This window comes from Hemiscyllium ocellatum, chromosome 5, assembly GCF_020745735.1.
Source record: "Hemiscyllium ocellatum isolate sHemOce1 chromosome 5, sHemOce1.pat.X.cur, whole genome shotgun sequence".
Taxonomy (NCBI): domain Eukaryota; kingdom Metazoa; phylum Chordata; class Chondrichthyes; order Orectolobiformes; family Hemiscylliidae; genus Hemiscyllium; species Hemiscyllium ocellatum.
In genome coordinates this window covers 82,961,398-82,980,368 of record NC_083405.1, presented here as the reverse complement: position 1 = coordinate 82,980,368, position 18,971 = coordinate 82,961,398, and the positions used below count along the sequence as shown (strand labels likewise).

Below are 18,971 nucleotides of genomic sequence, written 5' to 3'. Positions count from 1 at the left end.
TCTAGTTTCCCTCTTTGCCACAATGCATGTTTCTTTTCATTCAATTTGAAACTATCCTTAACTCCCTTAATTGACGATGGTCAGTTTGTCCCCTTCCTGGAATCCTTCCTCACTAGGATATATCTTTGCTGTAGGTCATGAACCATTTTGTTAAACGACTGCTGCAGTTGATCAACTATCTTTTCTCAAGCCACCTCCACTCACATTCCATTGTGATTACCCTCAAATTTAGGATAGACATTTCTCTCAAACTTCTCCCCCTAGATGACCTTTTACTCTGATGCAATTTATTAAAACTGCCTCATTACATATTATATGATCCAAAATAGTCTGATCCCTGGTTGGATACACAGTATATTATTCTTTGAAATTGTCGTATAAATACTCTAAGAATTCATTCTCATGACTTCCTCTGCTAATCTGACTACTCCTAATCAACATGAGAATTAAAGTCATGTGATTACTATCTTTTTTTTACATTCCATCATTATCTCCTGGTTTAATCTTTCTTTGACTGTGTAACTACTCTTAGAGTGCCTATATATTATTCACACCAGTGCCATCTTTCCCTTTCTATTTCTTAGATCCAGGCAAATGGATCTTGCATCTTCCAATCCAAGATAATTTCTAGCTATCTTATTTATTCTCCCTTACTAACAAAGCTATAACACCACCCTTTCCTTTTTGCCCATCCTGTTGAAATGTCACATGCCCCAGTTTTGATTTCCTTGCAATCATGTCTCTGTAATGCCCATGAAGATTACATCCATTAATCTCTATTTGCATCATTAATTCATTTGAGTCCTAAGAGCATTTTAACAGTCATTCTTTTGCCTTTTTCACATTTTTTTCCTCTTTTGATCCCATTTGCTGTTTTTTTTAGTGCTTGTATACTGCCCTAATCTTGTCCCTCTTTGAGTATAATGACCTAAATGGCTGCTCTGTAATGCTGTGATCTCCTTTTGCTTTATATCTCCTCTCCAGAACCCCTCCACTCAATTGACTTAAAGCCTGCTCCACAGTCTGGTGATTTGATTCGCCAGGACACTGTTCCTAACACGTTTCATGTAAAACCTGTTCAACTGAATATCTTCCTTTTACCCCAGTACTAATGTCAATGCCCCATGAATTAAAACCCATTTCTCCTCTATTAATCTTTGAGCCATGCATTTAACCCCTTGATTTTATTTACCCTATGCCTGTTTGCCTGTGATTTTGATAGCAAACCTGAGATTGTTACCTTGGAGGATCTAACTGTTCAAAATCTTTCAACAGAACTTTTTTTCTAGTGCTATCAATGTTGTTGGTATCTCCATGGATGACTACATCTGGATCTTTCAAGCCCTGAAGAGATGTCCTTAACACTAGCAATGGACAGGCAACCACAGCCTTTGAGTCTCCCATTCATAGTTGCAATATAATTAGAGAGCTAATTATATTGTCCCCCACCTCTACTAAATGCGTGTTTCCTCCCCTCACTTGAAGAACTTCTTGTAGCATGGTGCTCAATCACTTAATTGGGAAACAGTTTTAGCTTGTTCTTAATTAAACTACTCTTTCACTGCAACGTTTTGTTTTAAAAAGTCCTGTTTAAGGCCAGCTACTACAGAATTAAAACTGCATCCTTCTTCTTAATGCCAGCTACATACTAAGTTAGGCTGAATTTTCTTATCATGCAGTTTTCTTATCTAAACTTTCTTATCAAGCAATGCATGCAGTCTGTTCTAGTACCACTCATTTTGTTACAGCCTTATAGCAGTGTAGAACACCTGACTCCAGGTGTTGAACCTATAGTTCCATGCACCTTAGAAATGGTTTTATTGGCAAACTCATAATAAGGGCCCAAGTTACTTGTTCAGTATGCTGAAATAGGGTACATCAAAGCCATCCTTGCTACCCTAAGTAGATAATTTATTTCTGTACATCGCTGTAAGTCATGAGTGGACTCAAGATTGGTTACTTTTGTCCTACAGTTGGTTGGATTACCCTGCAAGAGCAATACGTGAAACTAGCACTTATACACTACTATTATGCATTTGCAAAAAGAGTAGTGTTTGCCATTAAGAGGTTGCTGCTGTCTAGCCAGTAAACAGTCTGCCTATCATTTGAGTTTCACTCTGGCTAGACATTTAAATTGTTCAACCCAGAGACTTTCAGATGACATCAAACATTGTACAACAACAAGCATCTGCAAAACTCACAACAGTGACCAACATTGGATGTGATTCTGCAATTGGAGAATATTTGCATATAATCCAGTGCTGGCACTTTAGGAATGTTTGTTTGGCTCACATTATGGCACATTTGTATGTATTGAAAGTTACATATATTAATACAGAATCCTGTTCTTTGCAGAAAGACACAATGTATACACACTGTATCTGTTTCAACATAGTAAAATAAATGACAGCCATTTTTTGTTCATTTCATGGAGCAGTACCTTGACCAATCAGAATTAACTTGCCTTGTTTAAAATTTAAACAGAACTTGGCAGTCAACTGCCAAGTTATCTTTTACTGGTGCATTCTCCATGGCAATGACTCCACCAATCTAGAGTTTGTATGCCAACTACTTTCCCCTGCGAGACAGCATAAATGAGGCTTTTCTTTTACTTTGGTATTTCTTGCAAATTGTGAGTGAGGAGAAACTTTGGCAAAATGTATCTCTTTTTGCAGCAATCTCTAACAGATTGGTTTAGGATTTGCTATTATATTGATGGAAACTGTCATCAGTTAGTCTTTACTGTGTAAAACGCTAAACAAAATATGGCATGGTGCATCTGCAATGCAAAGTAGTAAGCTGAAAGTTGCTGTCAGTGATGGCTTGCTCTCCAAATCGCAGATGAAATCAATAACAAATCAGCGATTTGAGGTCAACTTCAACTTTTTGCTGTCTGGGTTCAAGTCCCACCTGCTCCAGAAGTGTGTAAGAGTACCTCTGAACAGGTTGATTTTTAAAATCTATTCTTGCTATTGAACCATTGAAAATGTTAAGTCATGTTGATTAAAGTGTAACTGATCATCTAAATAATAGCACCCTCAATCATAATTGTTTTAAACCGCTTCTCTGAGATTGAGACACAAGTATTGTATTTGTTGAACTTTGTAAATTGGCAACTTTTTCTTCGGTAGATAGTAAATGTTGTTTAATTGCATTGATTATGAAATTTGTTCTTTTATCTGTGGCTCCTTTTTTTACAAAGTTATTGAATGAGAAGATTGCTGGTCAGAGTATAATTTATTGGCCATTGCTGATTGCACTTAAGATGGTGATGGTGAACCACCAGTGAAGCGCATGTGGTGTAGGTTCACCGACTATTTTTAAGAAATAAACAGCAATATGGATTCATGTCAATATGATGTGTGACTTAGAAGGGAACCTGCAAGTTGTGGAGTTTAGATTAGATTACTTACAGTGTGGAAACAGGCCCTTCGGCCCAACAAGTCCACACCGACCCGCTGAAGCGAACCCCACCCATACCCCTACATATACTCCTTACCTAACACTATGGGCAATTTAGTATGGCCAATTCACCTGACCCGCACATCTTTGGACTGTGGGAGGAAACCGGAGCACCCGGAGGAAACCCACGCAGACACGGGGAGAACGTGCAAACTCCACACAGTCAGTCGCCTGAGGCGGGAATTGAACACAGGTCCCTGGCGCTGTGAGGCAGCAGTGCTAACCACTGTGTCACCGTGCCGCCCACTATAGCAGTGGATGGTTTCTGTCCATCTGTTGCCCTTGTTCTTCTCTGTGATAGAAGTTGCAGTGAAAAGAGCCTTGCTTTGCTGCAATGTATCTTGTGAATGATACACACTAATGTCACTGGGCAGTGATGGTGGGGGGAATGAACATTTGAATTGATAAATGAGGTGCCGATTAAAAGGGCAATTGTATCCTATATTGTATTGTATCTTCTTGAGGATTGTTGAAGTGGCAGTCATTCAGGCAAGTAGAGACTATTCCTAATGTCCTATAAATAAGCTTTGGGAAGTCGGGAGATGTGTTGAACTTCTGAGCCCCTGACTTGTTCTTGTAACCATTGTATTTATATGTCTGGGTGGAATTCATTGATGGTAGCTCCTTTGACCCTCAATGAGTATGATTAAGTTTACTCTTGTCACGATAGGCATTGCTTAGCATTTGCACAGCGTGAAGGCTATTTGCCAGCTCAAGCTTGAATGTTGTTGAGGTTATGCTGTGCCAGTTAAGGCCTATTTCAGCAAAGGAGTTGCTCAACACAGCAAACATTCTGACATCTGGCCATATGTTGCAGGCACTTTCGGATGACTTGAAGTTGTCAAGTTCTGGATTAGTGGTGCTGTATGCCTTGGATGACCTTCCACCCTACCAACCTTCACATAAACCAAATCATCTGCCGACATTTCTGCCACCTCCAAACAGAACCCACCACCAAGGATATATTTCCCTCCCCACCCCTTTCCGCCTTCCGCAAAGACCATTCCCTCCATGACTACCTGGTCAGGTCCACGCCTCCCTACAATCTACCCTCCCATCCTGGCACCTTCCCCTGCCATCACAGGAATTGCAAAGCCTGCGCCCACACCTCCTCCCTCACCTCCATCCAAGGCCCTAAAGGAGCCTTTCACATCCATCAAAGTTTTACCTGCACATCCACCAATATCATTTATTGTATCCGTTACTCCCGATGCAGTCTCCTCTACACTGGGGAGACTGGATGCCTCCTATCAGAGCGCTTTAGGGAACATCTCTAGTACACACGCACCAATCAACCACATCTCCCTGTGGCCCAACATTTCAACTCCCCCTCCCACTCTGCCGATGACATGGAGGTACTGGGCCTCCTTCACCGCTGCTCCCTCACCACCTGACACCTGGAGGAAGAACGCCTCATCTTCCGCCTCGGAACACTTCAACACAAGGGCATCAATATGGACTTCAACAATTTCCTCATTTCCCCTTCCCCCACCTCATCCCAGTTCCAAACTTTCAGCTCAGCACTGTCCCCATGATTTGTCCTACCTGTCTATCTTCTTTTCCACCTATCCGCTCCACCCTCTTTCCACCCCCACCCCCCCCGCCAACCTATCACCTTCATCCCCTTCCCCATTCACCAATTGCACTCTATGCTACTTTCTCCCCACACCCACTCTCCTCTCACTTATCTCTCCACCCTTCAGGCTCTCTGCCTGCATTCCTGATGAAGGGCTTTTGCCCAAAACGTCAATTTTACTGCTCCTTGGATGCTGTCTGAACTGCTGTGTTCTTCCGGCATCACTCATCCAGAATCTGGTTTCCAGCATCTGCAGTCATTGTTTTTACCTAGTTGAAGTTGTCAAAGTTGCTATCTAAATTATAATGCTATATATTAAATATGAAAAGATTGAGAAAACGTAATTACCTAGAAATTGAAATTAACAATTTTAAAGGTATGATGTCAGTGTATGTGCTATAAATGCAAAACCTTGTTTCATTTTTTTTGTAATTGCAGATTGAAGACCTCCAGTCTGCTTACGTAAATTTGCAATTGCAAAGCCAAGAAGAAAATGCTAGTTTACGAATGCAGATAGAGAGTTCACGTGCTAGTTCTCAAGACCTTAATGGTATGCTATGTAACTTTATTTAGCAAATGAATGTAATTGGAGTCAAAACTGTAATTTGTAAATGTAAAATAGCAAAGTGTACTGGTGTGAGGGAAAGTAAATTACAAACTTGCATCGTTAATTGAAGGTATGCAATAATCCACTTTTCTTGTCTGCCTGTGTTGTTTAGATCTTAAGGAGCAGTTGCGGGTCCGGTCAGCTCGGCTTGAAGAGATTGAAAAGATAAAGCTGGAATTTTGCCAACAGAAAGCTGAGTTAGAGAACCAGCATGTAGAAGAACTAAATGATCTGAGGACTACTCATGAACAACAATGCAAAGAAATGGAGAAGAAGTACATTGCAGAGATTTTCTCTCTGCAGGAAAAACTACAGAATTTAACTAGTTTACTTTCTCAGTGCAGGTATGAACCAATTTTATTCACCGTTTGAAATAGAATATTATACCTTAAAACATTTAGGGGAGTATGTTCAAGGATCAATACAAATCAATGTCTTTAGCACTGTGGCAACGTCACCGGTGTCTAATTCACTGATGTCCTTTATGGAAGGAAATATACAGTCTCTACCTACTCTTGCTCGCTGACCCCCAGTTTGGATTCTTCCTTGGCCACTCAGCTTCGGACTTCCTTACAGTCTTGGTTCAAACATGGTCAAAAGTGCTGAATTTCAGAAGTGAGGTGAAATGAAAATGACAGCATTTGATATCAAAGCTACATTCAAACAAGTGTGGCATCAAGGAGCCCTAGCAAAGCTGAAATTATTGGGAATCGGGACAGAGTTTGTGCTGGTTAGAGTCATATCTGGCATATAGGAAGATAGTTGTGGTCATTAGAGGTTAGTCAGCTCAGCTCCAGGGCATCTCTGCAGGAGTTCCTCAGAGTTGTGTCCTACCTCCAGCTATCTCCAGCTGCTTGATCAATGAATATTCCTCCATCATAAGATCAAAAGTGATGATTGCACAATGAAAAGCAGCATACATAACTCTTCTGAAACTGAAGCAGGACATGTTCAAGTGCAGTAAGATCTTATATGGCAAATCCAGTTGAGTTTCTGGTCAATGGCAACCCACAATATTGATAATGGGAATTCCGTGATGGTAACATCACTGAATAACAAGGGGCAGTGGTTAGATTATTTCTTATTAGAGATGATCCCTATCTGGCATTTGTGTGGCACAAGTATTATTTGCCCTTGTCAGCCCAAGCCTGGATATTGTCCAGATCTTACTGCAGGGAGAAGTGAGGACTGCAGATGTTGGTGATCAGAGCTTAAAACTGTGTTGCTGGAAAAGCGCAGCAGGTCAGGCAACATCAAACGAACAGGAGAATTGACGTTTTGGGCATAAGCCTCCTTGAAGAAGGGCTTATGCCCGAAACGTCGATTCTCCTGTTCCTTTGATGCTGCCTGACCTGCTGCGCTTTTCCAGCAACACATTTTCAGCTCTGATCTCCAGCATCTGCAGACCTCACTTTCTCCTCCACTTCTAGTTCCACCTAGAAGCACAAGGACTGCAGATACATGGAAACATTGCTACCCGCAAGTTCCCCTCCGAGCCACTCACCATTCTGACTTGGAAGTACATCACCATTCGTTCACTTTGGTTAGGTCAAAATCCTGGAATTTCCCCCCCCCCTCCAATCCCCCAAGGGCACTGTGGGTCAACCTGTAGCACATGGTGTGCAGCAGTTCAAGAAGGCAATTCATTACCACCACCTCAAATTCAACTAGGAATGGGCAATAGATGTCTACCTGCCAGTGACACTCACATTCCACGTGTGAAAAAAGAAGGCTGGACGTTGTGAGGGTCCAGACTCTCAAGAGTGGGGCTGGTTCTGAAATACTTTCTGATGCTATCTGACTGACCCCTGACTTGGTCAACTGCAACAAAGCCAAAGGAAAGGAAAGCAAAAAATAAAACCTGGACTTAGGAACCAGGTGTGACTCAGCAAATCCGACCCTGTTCCGCTTGTGAAGCCTGGTTTATAAACATATTGGGCGGGTGCCAAAATTAGAACAAACCAGTAAAACACAGAAAGCTAGCACACAGGTACAGCAGGTAATTGGGAAGGCTAATGAGATGTTGGCTATTGTTTCAAGGGGGTTGACGTATAAGAGTAGGGAAGTCGTACTACAACTGTACGAGGTGCTCATGAGACCACATCTAGAGTGCTATAAGCAATTTAGATTCCCTTATCTAAGAAAATCATTTATTTCATTGGAGAGAGTTCAGAGGGTTCACTTGGATGATCCCTGGTTTGGAGGGACTTTCTTATGAGCAAAAGCTAAGTAAGTTGGACTCTACCCACTGGAGTTTAGAAGAGTGAGAGGTGATGTTGTTGAAATGTAGAATTCTTAAGGGGCTTGAGAAGATTTTTCCCCTCGTGGTTGAGTGTAGGACCAGAGGGGATAGTCACAGAATAAAGGGTGACAATTTAGGAGTGAAATGAGGAGGAACTTCTTCACTGAGGCTTGGGCTGATAATTTCTTCTGAGGGTTGACAGACTTTGGAACTTAGAGTCAATAAGCTGTACAGCATGGAAAGAGATCCTTCAGTCCAACCCATCCATGCAGAATAGATATCCTAAATTAATCTCGTCCCATTTGCCAGCATTTGACCCATTTCACTCTTTAAACCCTTCCTATTTATATGTCTTTCAGATGCCTTTTAAATGTTGTAATTGTACCAGCCTCTACAACTTCCTCTGGCAGCTCATTCCATACATGCACTACCTTCTGAGTGAAAACATTGCCCCTTTGGTCCCTTTTAAATTTTTTCCTGCTCACCCTAAACCCCCATGGTCTCTAGTCTTGGACTCTCTCACACTGGAGAAAAAATCTTGGCTAGTCATCCTATCCATGCCCCTGATGATTTTTAAAATTTTGATAAGGTCACCCCTCGGCCTCTGACTCTGTAGGGAAAATAATCCCAACCTATTCAGATTCTCCCTATAGCTCAAACCCTCCATCCCTGGCAACATCTTTGTAAATCTTTTCTGAACCCTTTCAAGTTTCACAACATCCTTCCCTGTAGCAGGGAGACCAGAATTAAACACAGTATTATAAAAATGGCCTAGTCAATGTTCTGTACAGCCACAGCATGACCTCCCAACTCTGATACTCAATTAACTGACCAATAAAGATAAGCATACCAAACACTTCCTTCACTAATTAATCTCCACTTGGAGAGACTAAAATTAATGAAGGGTGATCACCGGGCTTTGTAAGAGAGAGGTTATGTCTAGCAAATTTAACAACTTTTCGAGTTGATGGCGAGGTGTGTATGTAGAACATTTACAGCACAGGAACAGACCCTTTGGCATAGATGAGGGTAGTGTAGATAGTCTACATAAACTTCGATGGGGCTTTTGATAAGATATTGCATGCTGGTCTGGTTAAGAAGCTATGAACTGATAGAATTCAGGGCAATTTGACAAATTGGATCTAGAACTGGCTTAGTGGCTTCAAGCCAAGGATGATGGTCAAAAGGTGTTTTGTGACAGGAAGCCTGCATTGAGAGGTGGGCCACCAATTTTGCTTCTGCTTCCTTTGCTGTTTGTTGATATGTTAATAATCTAGATATGAATGTAGAAGGTACGATCAGTAAGTTTGCAGATGACGAAAATGTTGGTGATGCTGGTAAGCCGTGAGGAAGAAATCCCTAAGCTATAAGATGACATAAATGAGCTGATCAGTAGCAAATGGAATTTAATCATGAAAAGCCTGAGGTTATGCTTTTCGGGAGGGCCAACAAGGTAAGGGAGCACACATTGAATGAAAGGACCCTAGGTAGTAGAGAGGATCAGTGGGACTCTAGTGTGCATGTTCATAGATCCTTGAAGGCAGCAGGACAAATAAATATGGTGGTTAAGAAGACATGTCAAATACTTGCCTTTGTCAGTCAAAGCATTGAATAGAGAGCAAGTAGGTTATGATGGAGCTTTCTGTAATGTCAGTTTGGCTGCGTTGGACACCTGTGTACAGTTCTGGTTGCCACACTATAGGAAAAATGTGAGTGTACCAGAGAGGGATGTTGCCTAGGCTGTAGTGATTCAGCTATAAAGGGAGACTAGTTAGGCTAGGGTTATTTTCCTTAGGTGAGAGAAGGCTAAGGGGAGAGCTGATCAAGATGTACATAAATGAGGTAGACAGGCAGAAATATTTCCTCTTAGAAGGATCTGAAACCAGGGAGTATCGTTTTATGGTAAGAAGCAAGAGGTTTAGAGAGGATTTGAGAAAAAAACATTTCACACACAGGGTTGTGGGTGCCTGGAATTCACTGCCTGAAAAGATGGTAGAGGTGAGAATCCTGAAGGTTTTTGAGAACCATTTAGGTGAGCAGTTGGAATGCCATAGCATTAAAGACTATGGGGCAAGTGCTGAAACGTAGGTTTAGAATAAATGAATGATGATTGGCACAGATGTGATGAGTTGAAGGGTCTCTCTCAGTTCTGTATAACCTCTAAGTGATCAGTTCTCTCCTTCCTGTCTCCAAATAAATGATCAGCCTACTTGATCCTGAACTAGCTATGGCAAGTTGCGACCTCTATACCCAACTTAGTACATGCTTCTGACATAATTGACTTTGGGTATGCTGAACCTGCCTTCTCTCCACTTAGCAATTGGTGAGTTGTCTGATAAGCCAAACCTACCCGCTTGAGGCTCAGTGATTGGCCTGAAGCCTCTTGGCAACATCAGCAATTTTTAAAACATCTTGAACAGCTAGTTCTTTGTTCTCCAGCCCTCGTGATTAACTAGACAATTTCTCAATTTCTGTGTGACTATCCATATGGTGTATTTATTACAAATTTAACAACAACCTCAGTCTTATGAATTTCATATTTCATCTTAGCGAGAAAACAATCTTCCAGGTTTTTGTCTGTTCAGTTCCTTTACATAGTATAGTTACACCACATTAATCATGTTCCAGACTTAGAATCAAGATTGCCAGAGTTTAAGAATTAATGATTACTGGAATCAAACTTCACGCCAGACCTTAGAAGCTAATACAATCAGTTGATCTCCACTTTACACATACAGCATATTCCACATCCCTAGCCTGCTTCAGACACTTACTTGACTCAGTCATTTGTTAGTTATAGACATCACTTCCCCTTCACCAGATTTCATACCATTCAGAAGGAAAATTGCCTATAAATGTGCCTGATTAAACTAGAGTCAATGGAAATCAGCAGGAAAGCTTACTGTACTCATTGGAGTCATTCTTAGAACAAAGGATGATGGTTGAGCAAGTTACTGAAGGGCAACAGATGCACAGGAACATCATATTTGTTCACTGTCACTGAATCAAAATCCTGGAACTTCCTTTCTAATAGCACATAGGTGTATTTGTATCTCCATGCTCTGTAGTGCTTCAAGAAGGCAGTTACCACAACCTTCTGAAGAGGGAGATGGCCAAGTAATCCAGAGTTCCCAGTTCATGATTTGTGGACACTAGTTCAAATCCAACTACATTAGCTGATGGAATTTAAATTCAGTTAATCAATCTGGAATTAAATCTAGTTTGAGTAATGATGATCAAAATAGGGAATCTAATAGGGAATCTAAATATTATCAATTGATGTAAGTATCAACCTAGTTCTCTACTACCCTTTAGAGAGAGATGTACTTAATAGGATAAGAGCCCATGCAGTTGGAAGTAGTATATTAGCATGGATAGGCAATTAACAAACTGATAGAGTTGGCTTAAAGGGGCATTTTCATGGTGACAACCTGAGTATCACATGAATCAGTGGTTGGGCCACAATTATTTACAATATTAATGACTTAGATAAGAAAGGTGAATGTACCATAGCTATGTTTGTAGCTGACACAAAATTGGGGGGAAGGCAAATGATGAGGTTGACACACATCCTGATATGTTAAGTGACTGGACAGTAAGATGTCAGATAAATGTGGGGAAATGTAAGGTTAGGCACTTTGACAGGAAGAGTAAAGGAGCTGAATATTATTTGGATGGACAAAGCTGGATGCAGAAAATATGGTACGCAGGGATTTGGAAGTCTTCGTCCATGAATCACATAAGTCTAACATCTGAGTTCAGTAGGTAATAGAGAATGCAAATGGAGTGTTAGATTTTATTTCAAAAGGAATGGAGTATAAAAATAGGGAAGTCTTGATAAAACTATAGCAGGAACTAGTCAGACCATAGTTAGGTTATTATGAGCAGTTTTGGAGTCCTTTTTAAGAAAAATTATATTGACATTGTAGACAGATTTGAAAAGGTGGTTTCGCTTTGTGGGATAGCCTAGGACCAGAGGGCATAATCTCAGAACAAGGGGCTGCATATTTAAGACAGCTATGAGGAGGAATTTCTTCTGAGGCTTTGAATCTGTGGAATTCTTTACCATAGAAGGTTGTTAAGGGTATGGTCATGAAGTATATTAAGTACTGAACTAGGCATATTTTTATTCAGGAGTGGAATTGGGTTATAGTGAAAAGACACGAGAAGGAATGTTGAGTTTTATTAGTTTAGCCATGATCTCCTTGAAATTCGGAACAAACTTAATGGGCTGAATGGCCTTCTTCAACTCATATGTTTTAAGGTCTTATCCTTACCAATCTTGCCTACATGTGACTCCAGATCTGCAGTAATGTTGGTGATTCTTAACTGGCCTGTGAAGTGGCCAACCAAGTCACTCAATTTGAAAGCCATGAGAAACTCATAACAAGTATTGACCACATCCTCTGAATAATTTTTTAAGAATAAATTCCGCGATGCTTGGAAGATGTTAAAATAAAACATGATTTTTGTTTTAACCATGGATCTAATCACCTCATTGCTGGATTATAAGTATAAAAGGAAACATGAAAGGCAAAGAGAGTTTATGAATAAATGTAGCTAACATGAAATGGAATCCAAAATTTAATAGGTAAAATAGTAGTAAGAGGAGGATGTGGGGTATTTGGGGATCCTGGAGAAGAGCTGAGGTATTGAGTAAATATTTTGTATCTCCAAAGGTAGAAGATATTGTTACGATCATAGTGAAAGAAGAGGCATTTGAAATGCCAGATGAACTAAAACTTGAATATGAAGAGTATTAGAAAGTATTTCTGCATTTGGAGTTAATAAATTACCAGGATTGAATGAGATGCATCTAGAATGCTGGAAGATGAAGATTATTGTAATTGGCAATCAGACCAAATTCTTCCTTACATACAGGCAGTGGTGCCAGAGAACTAGAGAGTTGCAAATATTTGCATCTATTCAAAACCAGGTACAAGGATAAACCCAACAACTGCAGGTCAATCATTTCAACTTGAGTGGTGCAAAAGCTTTTAAAGATGATAATCCAGAACAAAATAAGACAATAAGACATAGGAGTGGAAGTAAGGCCATTCAGCCCATTGAGTCCACTCTGCCATTCAATCATGGCTGATGGGCATTTCAACTCCACTTACCCGCATTCTCCCCGTAGCCCTTAATTCATTGTGACATCAAGAATTTATCAATCTCTGCCTTGAATACATTTAGTGTCCCGGCGTCCACTGCACTGTGCGGCAATGAATTCCACAGGCCCACCACTCTCTGGCTGAAAAAATGTCTCTGCATTTCTGTTCTGAATTTACCCCCTCTAATTCTAAGGCTATGTCCACGGGTCCTAGTCTCCTCGCCTAATGGAAGCAATTTCCTAGCGTCCACCCTTTCCAAGTCATGTATTGGAAATCGGTCAGAGTATTGAGTACAGGAGTTGGGCGGTCATGTTATGGCTGTACATGACTTTGGTTAGGCCACTGTTGGAATATTGCATGCATTTCTGGTCTCCTTCCTATTGGAAAGATGTTGTGAAACTTGAAAGGGTTCAGAAAAGATTTACAAGGATGTTGCCAGGGTTGGAGGATTTGAGCTATAGGGAGAGGCTATAGGGCTGTTTTCCCTGGAGCGTCAGAGGCTGAGGGGTGACCTTATAAATGTTTACAAAATTATGAGGGGCATGGCAAGAGTAGATAGACAGAGTCTTTTCCCGAGGGTCGGGGAGTCCAGAACTAGAGGGCATAGATTTAGGGTGAGAGTGGAAAGATATAAAAGAGATCTAAGGGGCAACTTTTTCACACAGAGGGTGGTGTGTGTATGGAATGAGCTCCCAGAGGAAGTGGTGGAGGCTGGTAGAATTGCAACATTTAAGAGGCATTTGGATGGGTATATGAATAGGAAGGGTTTAAAGGGACATAGGCTGGGTGCTGGCAGGTGGGACTAGATTGGATTGGGATATCTGGTCGGCATGGACGGGTTGGACCGAAGGATCTGATTCCATGCTGTATATCTCTATGACTCTATGAAGTGTGGTTTAATTAGGAAAATAACAAGACGTATTAAATGCTAACTGTTTAACTCATTTGGGCTTTTTTGGTAAGAGATCATCGATGAGGATAACATGGTTGATGTGTTTCAGGATTTGGCTCAGCAGCAGTGAAGAAATTATGAAATAATTTCAACTTCAGGCCAGTGTATGACTTGGAGGAAAACTTGCATTGGTGTGCTCCTGTGCATTTGCTGCCCTTGTTCTTTCAGGTGGTAGAGTCAATGCATTTGGAAACTGCTGTTGAGTTGTAGGTTTACGTGGACTTCCACAACATGTGTAATAAAATAATTAGTCATGCCAGCAAAGTTGAAGCGTATTGAATGAGCCTATTGATAGGATGTCATTAACCAGTAGGGAGTAGAATCTTGGTGAATGTTTGTTTTTCAGTCTGGATGAATGTGCGCAATGGTGTTGCTGGTGGATTGGTCCAAGATTATCTCATTTTTGATATGTGTTAATGACCTAGATTTTGACATGAAGGACACAGGTTCAACCTTTACAGATGTCAAAAAATTTGGAAGTATCGCGAACTGTGAAGGACAGTGATAGACTTAAAGCAGGCAAACAGAGATTGATAGAATTGGTAAAAGAAGCTTAAGGGAGGGAATCATGAAGGGTACATTTTGGTTCAATGTAGGTAAATGGAGTTCAATGTAGGTTGATGGAGTTCAATGTAGGTAAGTGTGAAGTGATTCACTTTGGTAAGAGTAACAAGAAGATGGAGTACTGGGCTAATGGTCGGATACTTGGTAGTGTGGATGAGCAGAGGGATCTTGGTGTCCATGTAAACAGATCTCTGAAAGTTGCCACCCAGGTAAATAGTGCTGTGAAGAAGGCATATGGCGTACTGGCTTTTATTGGTAGAGGAATTGAGTTCCGGAGTCCTGAGGTCATGTTGCAGTTGTATAAGACTTTGGTGCGGCCGCATCTGGAGTGTGCAGTTTTGGTCGCCATACTATAGGAAGGATGTGGAGGCACTGGAACGGGTGCAGAGGAGGTTTACCAGGATGTTGCCTGGTATGGTAGGAAGATCGTATGAGGAAAGGCTGAGGCACTTGGGGCTGTTTTCATTGGAGAAAAGAAGGTTTAGGGGTGACTTGATAGAGGTGTAGAAGATGATTAGGGGTTTAGATATGGTTGACAATGAGAACCTTTTTACACGTATGGAGTCAGATATTACGAGGGGGCATAGCTTTAAATTAAGGGGTGGTAGGTATAGGACAGATGTTCGGGGTAGATTCTTTACTCAGCGAGTCGTGAGTTCATAGAATGCCCTGCCAGTAGCAGTGGTGGACTCTCCCTCTTTATGGGGATTTAAACAGGCATTGGATAGGCATATGGAGGATAGTGGGCTAGTGTAGGTTAGATGGGCTTGGGTCGGCGCAACATCGAGGGCCAAAGGGCCTGTACTGCGCTGTATTTTTCTATGTTCTATGGTAGAGCAGCAATATAAAATAATGGCACAACTCTCCTGTCCCTTTATCCATGTCATTTATATAAATTAGAAAGAATTGAGGCCCAAACACAGCTCCTTATGTCACATGTGTGGATTAGTGATCCAGAATTCTAGACTAGTTATGCTAAGATCTGAGTTCAAATTCCCTCATTGCAGCTGGAAAAATTATATTCGTTAATGATGTTTTTATCCTGTGAAAGGAAACTCTGTGTACTCATTATGTTTAATCTCTCAGATGTTCTGTGCACAGGTTTTTGTTTGAAATTAATTCTGTTGATGCATCTTAAGTTTTTTTTATTTGGAATGTTTTGAATGCTATCTTCCACTGTTTAGAAGCTATAATGTAAATAGTTACAGTAAACTTTGTACATTGGCTTATATCTTCAACTTTTGAATATTAATATGTGCTGCTACTGTTGAATAAATCTAGCTAAACAGTAACCAATGGTATTTATAATGACTTAATCTTACTCTCAATGAGCATTGACACGAAGAAAGAGAGAGATTAGTGGAAATGACAAAAGTTTGGCCATATAGTTTAAAGACTGAGAAGAGAAAAGAAATAATGCGAAGATTACAGAATTGATGAGAGCTAAATAGAGTGATTACGTTCATACTGATTTATTTTGTTGTCTGTTTTCTCTATCGCATCATTTAGGTCAGAAGTAATTGCCCATGATAATCAAGTGGCTGAAGGTTGTATTGCTGATCTTGACCAAGATAAAGTAGCAGCATTTAAGGTAATGCAACAAAGCATAAGTGTACTTTAAATAAGAAATAGAGAAATTAATCTTGTATATTTGTGGTGTTTTGAAATGAGAGATTAGGAGGAGATGATGTTCTCCATGCATCCGCTGATCTTCTCTTTCTAGATGATAAAGGATTCTTATTTGGAAAGTGTACCATTGCAGGAGCCTTGGGGCTTTGCATCCACATTGCAGATATAGTGAATGGGATGCAAATAATTAATCGGTTTGTTCATGATATAATTGAGCTAGTTTAGTGTTTTTGAAACTGTAGTCACTCAAGTGGCAGGTATTCCATCACATCCCTGGCCTGATGCCTTGTAGATGGAAAAATGGGAATGCCAGAGGTGAACAATCACTCCAGAATACCCAGACTCTGACTTGGGTTTGTACCCATGTTATTTTGTCTAGTCCAGCTATGCTTTGGATCGTTGGTGATGTGCTGGGGATTCAGCTTTTGGCAATACCACTAAATGTTAAGGGTAGGTGATTGGACTTGTTGTGCTTTGGTTATTACCTGTCATTTGTGTAGTGTGAATGTTTAGCTATCTTTAAGTACTATTGTTTAGTTTCTTACTGGAGTGACAGTTTATCTTATCAGTGTAGTACTTGAATTAACTGTTTTGTAAGGAAAACCATACTGAAAATGGCTTAGAAATAATAGTAACATCTTGTGTGGATACAATGATTTCAATTTCAGCTTTTAATAAAAATGGTTTATTTTAAATCATCATAAAATCATAGAATCCCTACAGTGTAAAAACAGGCTATTTGGCCCAACAAGTCCATACCGATCCTCCAAAGAGTAACCCACCCAGACCCATTCCAATACCCTATCCCTCTACATTTACCCCTGACTAATGCACCTAACTTACACATCCCTGAACACTATGGGCAATTTAGCATGGCCAATTCACCTAACCTGCACATTTTTGGATTGTGGGAAGAAACAGGAGCAGCCAGAGGAAATCCACACAGATACGGGGAGAATGTGCAAACTCCATACAGACAGTCGCTCGAGTCTGGAATCAAACCTGGGTCCCTGGCACTGTGAGGCAGCAGTGTTAACCACTGAGCCACCATGCCGTCCTTATTATTTACACCATGGTATTTGTTTTATTGGTTTGTCTTTTTACTTTTCTCACACACTCTCCTGAACGTTCCTACTTTCATGTAGCTTAATTACAAACTTATGCATTCTTAATTTGTTTTCTTTAGCTAAAACCAAATTGTCAATTGTGAGACTGATGTCTTTTAAGGCAGTTTGAGAATTGCGTGAGCGTACATAGCTGCTCTCCTATTTGAAAAGCATGATTGTTCTGAAGTGTCTTATATTTCCCTCAATTTGCCAACCCGTCATCCTTGAATTTTAAATATCACCACATATATTGTTCAACTTAATTACACTAAACTTCTTAGCTTCATGCACATGAATCTTCTTTATCAAGGGAAAGAAAAATTCAAACACTGTACTCAAATCCCACAGACCTTCCCTTCTTCCATTAGAAACATCTAGTCACTTTGCCCCTAATCTTGGTGAATGTTATACATTTGAAGGTATTGGGCTAGGAATGTTTTTCTCACTCTTGGCAAATATTCAATATTCTAATTGCTATCTAATTGCAAATAGTTCTTCGATAACTTGATAGTTGTGTTCTTGTGCAACCCTGCATGATAGAAAAATCCCACTTTAGAAACAGCACGTACAGTGTTGCTGATGTAATCACATTACAGCCAACACACATTTTAAAAGTTTGAACTTTAGAAACAGTGTCCTCAAGTTGACAGTCACGTTACAGCAAATTCATGTTACTCAAATGCATGTTATAGCAGAATGACCTGTACACACATGTATAAGATGCAGAATTGGGCTAACTTCTTTCTATCTTCATGAGGCATCTCAACACCACTCTTCAAAAAACACCTTCTGTTTCAACAGTTTGCATATACTTATTTGTCATTTCAGCCATTCCTTTAGTGTGAGATTTCTAGTTGGTGTAACAGTATGGTAGTTCTCTTGAGTTTATCTTTACTCAGCAGGAAACTTTTGTTTTATTAGTCTGATGTTGTCTGTAGCCCCTGACTACGTCAGTGCCATTCCAAGCTAAAATGACAGTCCTGATTGTGAAAATTCAGTGCAATGTATCAAATAGAGTTCCACAGAAGAACTACTTTCATGTTGAAATTTGCTCCTGAGGGTAAGCTTAGAGAAACTTGAACAAAAACAGAAAGCCCTGGAGAAATTCAGAATGTCTGCTGCATCTATAGAGGGAAAAGCAGATATAGGTGAGTTAACAGTTTGAGATGGATGATTCTTCATCAGAACTTAAATGCAGTATGCCAATGGTGGGGATTGGAGAATAGAGTGCAAGGAAACAGTGCCCAGAGGAAGAGATAGAGAATAAAGTGATAAACAAACAAATAGATTGCCGATGTTAAGCCATGAGAAAGAGAATTTCTAGGTGGTGGTGCTACTGAGAAGTGTAAATGGTTAAAAATGGATTGACTGTGCTTGTAGTATACAATATGGGACATGACCTATGTTGTGTCAGGCAGGGAAACAAACAAAGAGAATGTACATGTTCTTAAGTTGTTAAGTTCAATGAGTCCTGAAGGCTGTAAGATGAGGTGTTGCTCCTCCTGTTTGTGTTGAGCCTTTCTGGAGAATAGCAGTGGGACTGAGAGACAAATGTTCGTATGGGAACATGCTGGTGAATTGAAGACATCGAAATGTACAGCACAGAAAAAGACCCTTCGAGGCAACACATCCATGCCGATCAGATATCCTAAACTAATCTAGTCCCGTTTGCCATCGCTTGGTCCATATCCTGTCTGATCATATACTCATCCAGATGCCTTT

General features: G+C 40.5%; 1 protein-coding gene across 5 annotated transcripts in view; it reads left to right on the top strand.

The window, feature by feature from the left end:
• Positions 1-18,971, top strand: part of akap9 (A kinase (PRKA) anchor protein 9) — a 242,384-nt gene that overhangs the window by 94,352 nt on the left and 129,061 nt on the right. For all 5 annotated transcript variants that reach the window (XM_060824926.1, XM_060824923.1, XM_060824925.1 and 2 more), the window contains 3 exons: positions 5,477-5,588; positions 5,758-5,989; positions 16,024-16,105. In XM_060824926.1, coding sequence (XP_060680909.1) covers positions 5,477-5,588; positions 5,758-5,989; positions 16,024-16,105 — 426 coding nt within the window. The remainder of the gene's footprint in view (positions 1-5,476; positions 5,589-5,757; positions 5,990-16,023; positions 16,106-18,971) is intronic.